Source organism: Macrobrachium nipponense, chromosome 13 (assembly GCF_015104395.2).
Source record: "Macrobrachium nipponense isolate FS-2020 chromosome 13, ASM1510439v2, whole genome shotgun sequence".
NCBI classification, from domain to species: Eukaryota; Metazoa; Arthropoda; class Malacostraca; order Decapoda; family Palaemonidae; genus Macrobrachium; species Macrobrachium nipponense.
In genome coordinates, this window is record NC_087206.1 from 82,625,517 (window position 1) to 82,633,083 (window position 7,567).

General features: G+C 37.9%; 1 protein-coding gene across 1 annotated transcript in view; it reads left to right on the plus strand.

The window, feature by feature from the left end:
* Nucleotides 1-6,330, plus strand: part of LOC135225148 (uncharacterized) — a 314,297-nt gene extending 307,967 nt beyond the window's left edge. Inside the window, exon 9 of the mRNA XM_064264376.1 lies at nucleotides 6,030-6,330. Coding sequence (XP_064120446.1) covers nucleotides 6,030-6,073 — 44 coding nt within the window. The 3' untranslated portion in view covers nucleotides 6,074-6,330. The remainder of the gene's footprint in view (nucleotides 1-6,029) is intronic.
* The last annotated feature ends 1,237 nt before the right edge of the window (nucleotides 6,331-7,567 follow it).

Genomic DNA, 7,567 nt, shown 5'->3' on the forward strand with positions numbered 1-7,567 from the left:
ACTGCTTTCATCAGCTACAGTGTTCCACTTGTATTACCACTTGCATCACTTTGACAGTATTTTACCAAATTGTGTCATGGTTCCGCGACTACAGTGGTCCACTTATACTCGTATTACTTATGGCTGTATCTGCCCTGTTTGTGACTTCGTTCATCGACTACAGTGTTCCACTCGTATTACTTATGACTGTGTCTGCCCAATCTGTGACTTGGTTCATCGACTACAGTATTCCACTTGCATTACTTTTGACTTATCTACCCAATTCGTGACTCGGTTCATCGACTACAGTATTCCACTTGCATTACTTTTGACTGTATCTTCCCAATTCGTGACTTACTTCATCGATTACAGTGTTCCACTTGTATGATAGCCAGGTATTCAAGTAATGTGTCGAAGTCAGTCTCTCCAGTTTGGTTTTCCTCCTAACTGCATCTTATGACATTTCTTTCAAGCAACGATTCGAGAGGAGAAGAAGAAGAAGAAGAAGAAGAAGAAGAAGAAGAAGAAGTGAGGTCACATCCGGTTCTGAGGACGACGTCTGCTGTCGGAGATGCTTAGTCGCGGCTTCGGGTCAAAGGTCAAGAGACCGAGTTCGGATGAAGTTAGCACCACCATGGAGAGAGAGAGAGAGAGAGAGAGAGAGAGAGAGAGAGAGACATGATATGCAGAAGATCAAATTTTTACGAGAGAGAGAGGAGAGAGAGAGAGAGAGAGAGAGAGAGAGAGAGAGAGAGGACATGAACTATGCAGGAAGGCATACAAATTTTACGAGAGAGAGAGAGAGAGAGAGAGAGAGAGAGAGAGAGAGAGAGAGAGAGAGGCTAAGTTAGTCTGTGTTGCATAGGATGCAGATGATGTGGATAAAATTAGGTTTAATTATACTTGTCACGTTTATAAGTAAGTAAATTTACTAGTAAAATGTATATATATTACATCTATTTCAGATATAACTATAGCACTAGCTTGAATGATGAAAATCTGTATTATTATATACGAGGTCAACATTAACATTCCATGGACGACCTTTCGACAAGCCATCCATCACCTTGCAACCCTATCAGCTGATTCCATAAAAAAAACCCGTCATCCACGGGAATGGTTTTTCTCCTGGCCCATCTTTTATCATTTTTTTTTCTAAAGCTGCAACTAATCGTGGTTAACGTCAAACCATGCTTAGGAAAATACTGATAGCAGAGTATTCACAGCGCATGCGTGGAAATAAAAAAAGAAAAAAGAAAAAAGGGTATTTTTCTCCATAAATACGAAGGGCAGTGCTTTTTTGTAGCTGCAATTTTTCCCAACGGGATTAAGATTATTCTCTTCGTATGAAAATACTATACTAACAGCGTCTTCACAGCGCATGTTTGGAAATAAAAAAAAAGAAAAAAGAAAATGGGGGTTTTTCTCCATAGATAACGAAGGGCAATGCTTGTCTATAGCTGCAATTTATCCTATTAGGGTTAAAATTATTCCCTTCGTATGAAAATACTATACTAGCAGCGTCTTCACAGCGCATGCGTGGAAATGAAAAAAGGTAAAAAAAATAAAAAATAAAAGAAGGTAAAAAGAAATGGGGTTTCTTCTCCATAAATAACGAAGGCCAGTGCTAACCCTAAGTTGAGAGGGTCAAGTGTACTTTGTCTGATCATAACGATAAGACCCGAAGTATTGGGCTGTTTGTTATTGTGGCTTGGAATGACTCAGGTTTCAGGGAGGTGCGTTGAAACCCTCCCTGCTTCCCACCCCCCCCCCCACCCACCCTCTTAACCCTCCCCCCCCACCCCCCCCATCTCAGGGGTTGAGATGATGGAGGGGGTGTTGGGGGGGAGATGGGGGCTAACTAAGCAGTATCAATATTCGTGTTTAGCTCTGTTTAGTTACCGTGTTCTTGGATCAACAAGGAGGAGGTCGAACGGGTTTTATAGGAGGTTGGGGGGGGTGGGGGGAATGTCCTGTCAAGTGGACGACGCCATCTCTGTATCCGTCTTTGTAAGGAATTTTGGTGGTAGTTTTGAAATAGGTGGTTGAAAGGTATTTCAAATGTCTATATATATATATATATATATATATATATAATATTATATATATATACATAATATATTTATATATATTGTATATATATACTATATATATATATATATATATATTATAATAATATATCGAGCTACAATGTCCTTTAATATCTAATTCGCTCTACCTCGGATTAATATATTTTCATATATGCTTAACCGAAGGGGAAGGGGATTTTTTTCTCGATAATAGATTTGCCTGGACCAGGGCGCGAACCTATGGATCCTTTCAAACCCAGGAACGTCAGTGAAGCTTCACTGACGTTCCTGGGTTTGAAAGGATCCATAGGTTCGCGCCCTGGTCCAGGCAAATCTATTATCGAGAAAAAATTCCCCTTTCGGTTAAGCATATATGAAAATATATTATTTAAGTTCCGCGAAGGTAGGATGCGAATTCGTATATTAAAGGACATTGTAGCTCGATATATGTATATGAATCACGGAAAATGTGATAGTGATTATATTTATATATATATATATATATATATTTATAATATATATATATATATATAATGATATATATATTTCCTGTATATATATATACATATATATATATATATATACTATATATATATATAATATATATTATATTATATATATATATTATTCTTGACAAGAGAAAATATAATTAAATTCAAAATTACCACAAACGTTCGTTCAAGCAAGGTTGAGTACTCCCGTCCCGTTTGTTTGCGTATTGTTGACCTCTTACATTCAGTACTTAGTTCATTGTATTGACAAAATGGAAACCCCAAAATTAGAAAAATAGGCACAAAGTATTTTGTCTTTATTATTTATATATTTATTTATTTCCTCTTTTTCTTAATCCGAGTCTGATCCAGGAATTATTCTTAAGTACTTCTAATTTCATTGTATTGAAAACCACAAAATGAGAAAAAATAGGCACAGCATCCTTTGTATTTATTTATTTATATAATTATTTATTTGTTTGTTTTATCCGAGTCTAATCCAGGTATTATTCTTAAGTAGTTCTAGATTATTTCAAGTTATGATTGTTTAAAATCGACGATGCCAAAACATTAGAGAGATAATGGTGGAAAAGGGATGGAAAGGAAGACACTTCAAAAACTGAATGACTGAGAAAAAAAAAAAAATACGTTGCTTCTTCATTCATCCGGGGAGGAGGAGGAGGAGGAGGAGGTGGAGGAGGAGGAGGAGGAGGAGGAGGAGGAGGAGGAGGAGGAGGAGGCCAGGAAGGAGGGGATAACAAACGTAGGTGATGGAACCTTTATACAAGTCTCTCATTCATTGACTCATTCATTCATTCCGTTAGGTATGATCTTCTGCAAGCTGACAGGAAGGTGAATGAACGGAGAGAGAGAGAGAGAGAGAGAGAGAGAGAGAGAGAGAGAGAGAGAGAGAACCACTTTAGTGCATACCTAAGTTTATATTTTGCAATTATTTCCTGGCTCTTACCTTACCATTCACAACGGGATTGTTTTTCTGTACGTATTTTTGTTTTGTTTAATTTTAATTCATCGCCAGTACTAGAGCTTATTCTTATAAGCTAATTATCTATAGAAGAGAGTCTTAGGTGGCTACAAAGTACTAGCGAATGGGTCTGCCCCACGTTTTGCTTCTTCAAAGGTAGCAAGTCCCACATTCGTTGACTTGGGAAAATGAAATGGAAAACGGTGAAAGTTTTTGATGTTTTCGAATTCGGTCAACTCCCCTTCTCCCCTTCCCTTCCTCCCCCCTCTCCTCCCTCCCCGCGGTATTTTTTTTTTTTATTTCATTCGCATTTTGTTGTGTACCAATATTTATCTAAATTTCGTTTAGCTAAATAGTTTTTATTTAAATTTTTTCCATTTTGTCCTTTTTAAGCTTCAGTTTTTAAGTGTATTTTTCCTTATAAATTTTGGGAATGCACTATCATTTGGGATGGGGGGAAGGGTTATTTGCCTTGACAGAATTGTGTTCGTAATAATAGTCTTGAAAAAGTAATGATGTCATAATGGCTTCCCCTCATTTAATATATATATAATATATATATATATATATATATATATATATATATATATATATAATATATATATGTGTGTGTGTGTGTGTGTGTGTGTGTGTGTGTGTATATAATAAGCATTACCTTGAAACAGGGGGAAACTAGTTGATAATAAATCATACGCCTGAGATAGTAACCAAGAGGCCAGTAGTGTATATCCTATAGTGACTTTCTCTCGAAAAAGCAGATCCTTATGTAACGATCCTGGATACAGTGTCAAACTGAGAAATTCAATGGTTCAATACCCGGCGATGGATAGGGCACCAGTACCCCAAAGCGGTCTTACAGAAGTGTACTTTTGCATGCAAATTGTGCCTATTTCTCTAAGCTCATGCCTCTTGATTAACCATGATAGATGGCGTTTGCATATTATGCATTTTTTCTCATCGTGAGAGATGAGATTCCTTCATTACTTCAGGTGTGTTTTGCATTTTGCATTTGAACGAAAATATTGGAAGGAAGGGCAAGAGGAAAATGGCTCTCTCTCTCTCTCTCTCTCTCTCTCTCTCTCTCTCTCTCTCTCTCTCTCTCTCTCTCTCTCGTACGGGTTGAAATCTCTCTGCCTTTTAACATTGTTGAGGTTTATGAAGCTGGCTGGCTGGCGGGCGGTGTTTTGGTAGTACTCAGGGGCGTTTGTTTGAATTCCCCGCCCTTTCTAACCGACCGCCTTCGTCGTCCACTTCACCGGACCGAGAAGGACCTGTAGGAGGGAGGGGGGAGGGGGAGGGGGGGGACGAATAGGAAGATTGCAGCATCTTCCAAGACCACCCCGTAGGGGGTTAGTGCCGTCAGTGCACCTCACACGTGGCACTGTAAGGCATTATTTAAGTTTTTTTTTTTTTTTTTTTTTTTTTCCGCATCGTCCCTTCCATAGGCCCCTAGCGGGAACCCCTTTCATTCTTTTTACTCTATCTCCGCTCATATTCTCTTTCTGCCACCTTACTTTTTCTCATCCCTCTCCTAACGAGAGGGTTTTTTTTTTTTTTCCTGTTACGCCTTTCAAGCCTTTTCAACGTTGAATGACTTCACAGGTCCAAGTGCTTGGCTTTGGCCTAAATTTTAAATTTAAATTCAAGGAGGAGGAGGAGGAGGAGGAGGAGGAGGAGGAGGAGGAGGAGGAGGAGGAGGAGGAGGAGGAGGAGGAGGCAACTTGCTCCGTCCTGAAGGATTGTATCTTACAATACCTACTTTTCACTTTCAGGACTAGAGTAGCTCTAGATGACAGACTCAATGGGGGTCGAAGTTTACAAGGTTTTTTATTTATTTTTTTATTTCTTTTTTGGCGAGGTATAGAGTTAGCTCTAGAGAGAGAGAGAGAGAGAGAGAGAGAGAGAGAGAGAGCTTGGTAACGTAAGCAGCGCTGCAATGTCCTACTACAGCCATCCTTTACGACCCTCTTCAAAAGGAAGGCAGCTGAAGTGCTGATGGAAATCCGACGAAACCCCGGGGTGGGGTGTTAAAGTTAAACAATGTCAGTTCTGCTGCAGATTATGTTGACTCTTAGTCAGACCCCCCCCCCCCCCCCCCAATTATCGGTCTATCAAGACATTCACTGTCTAATTGATCTATTTTTTTCCCCGAGACATTCACTTTCGAATTGATCCATTTTTCCGTTTTGGCGGATGAGTTTAATCGCTGGCTATTCGAATATTTCACGAAATAATACAGCAGTAATTAAGTAAGGTGAGCTTATCCTGTAACTTGGCAACCCAAGTCTGTGACCCCCGTGACCTCTCCCGTAAACACAGACTAGGTGGAGACCCAGAGTGACCTCACCTTATCGATTGTATTGGGAGTTTGGTCAAGAAACTACATTAGCGGTTGGTAGATAATTCACCCTAACTTTTTTTTTTTTTTTTAACTTTTTTTTTTTCTTTAAACAATTTCCCTTAAATGTACTTGTAACCTTATTATTAATTCTCTTTTTTCTCTTGCAGGTGTGGGAACTGACATTGGAGGAAGCCGTTTGCTTTCATTGTGAGTAAAAGCCTTAATTTGTGGCGTTCTTAATGCGTGTAGTTAATTAAAAGGCTTAAACCTCTTTGTATATTCAGGATTATACAAACAGGTTGAAGCCTCTTGCATAGAAGGTTTTAGTTCATCAAAGTGAAGATATAGTATGTTTGTAATTGGAATAAAGGATGGTTTCAGTTCATCAAAGTCAAGATATTTGTAATTGAAATAAAGGATAGGTTTTAGTTCATTAAAGTTGAGATAAAGTAAATATTAGTAATTGGAATAAAGGCTTGGTTCTAGTTCATTAAAGTCAAGATATTTGTAATTGAAATAAAGGATAGGTTGTAGTTCAAACTAAAGTTAAGATAAAGTAAATATTAGTAATTGTAATAAAGGCTTGGTTCTAGTTCATTTAAGTCAAGATATTTGTAATTGAAATAAAGGATAGGTTGTAGTTCAAACTAAAGTTAAGATAAAGTAAATATTAGTAATTGTAATAAAGGCTTGGTTCTATTTCATTAAAGTCAAGATATTTGTAATTGAAATAAAGGATAGGTTGTAGTTCAAACTAAAGCTAAGATAAAGTAAATATCTTTTAAGATTAAAGGCTAGGTTTCAGTAATCATTAAAGTCAAGATAAAGTAAATATTTGTGTTAATTGTAGTAAGGAACCATTTTCTCAACATTTCCCGAAACGTATTCATAATATGCATGCGCATCGATGTCAGAAAACGCAGTCACGTGCATAAATTAATCCCTTACGTAAATGTAATTCGACATTTTGATTTTTGCTTCCTGCCGAAGAAGTGCTTTTCATATATCGCCTTAGTGGCGTGGTCGGTATGGTGTTGGCGTACCACCTCGGTGGCCGCGGGTTCGATTCTCTGGCATTCCATTGAGGTGTGTGAGAGATGTGTATTTCTGGTGATAGAAGTTCACTCTCGACGTGATTCGGAAGTCACGTAAAGCCGTTGGTCCCGTTGCTGAAAAACCACTGATTCCATGCAACGTAACAACACCATACAAACAAACAAACAAAGAAGTTGGTATACCTTTGTTGTTTACTTCAGATTAATGTGTACGAAAGTTCTGAATACAGATGAGGCAATGATTCAAGGAGAATATATATATATATATATATATATATATATATATATATATATATATATATATATATATATATATATATATATATATATATATATATTGGATTAATTTGACGTTTTAATGAAAGCCTGACGGGCCGTTTGAGGTCATCTAGCCCAACCATAATGGCAGGATCTCTTCCTAGAGGCGTCAGGCTTCCGTCCCGCAAAACACTTACTCCTTTCTTTCCCGAGACATATCGTTTTCTCCTTTTGATATTTAATGTGTTCCGTGTTTGTTTCATATCACAGAATTAAACAACACTTCAAAAGAAGTACAGACAAATTTGTGAGAGAGAGAGAGAGAGAGAGAGAGAGAGAGAGAGAGAGAGAGATCCTGCTTCAGTGCTTTAGGAAAACCTACAGAATTGGCT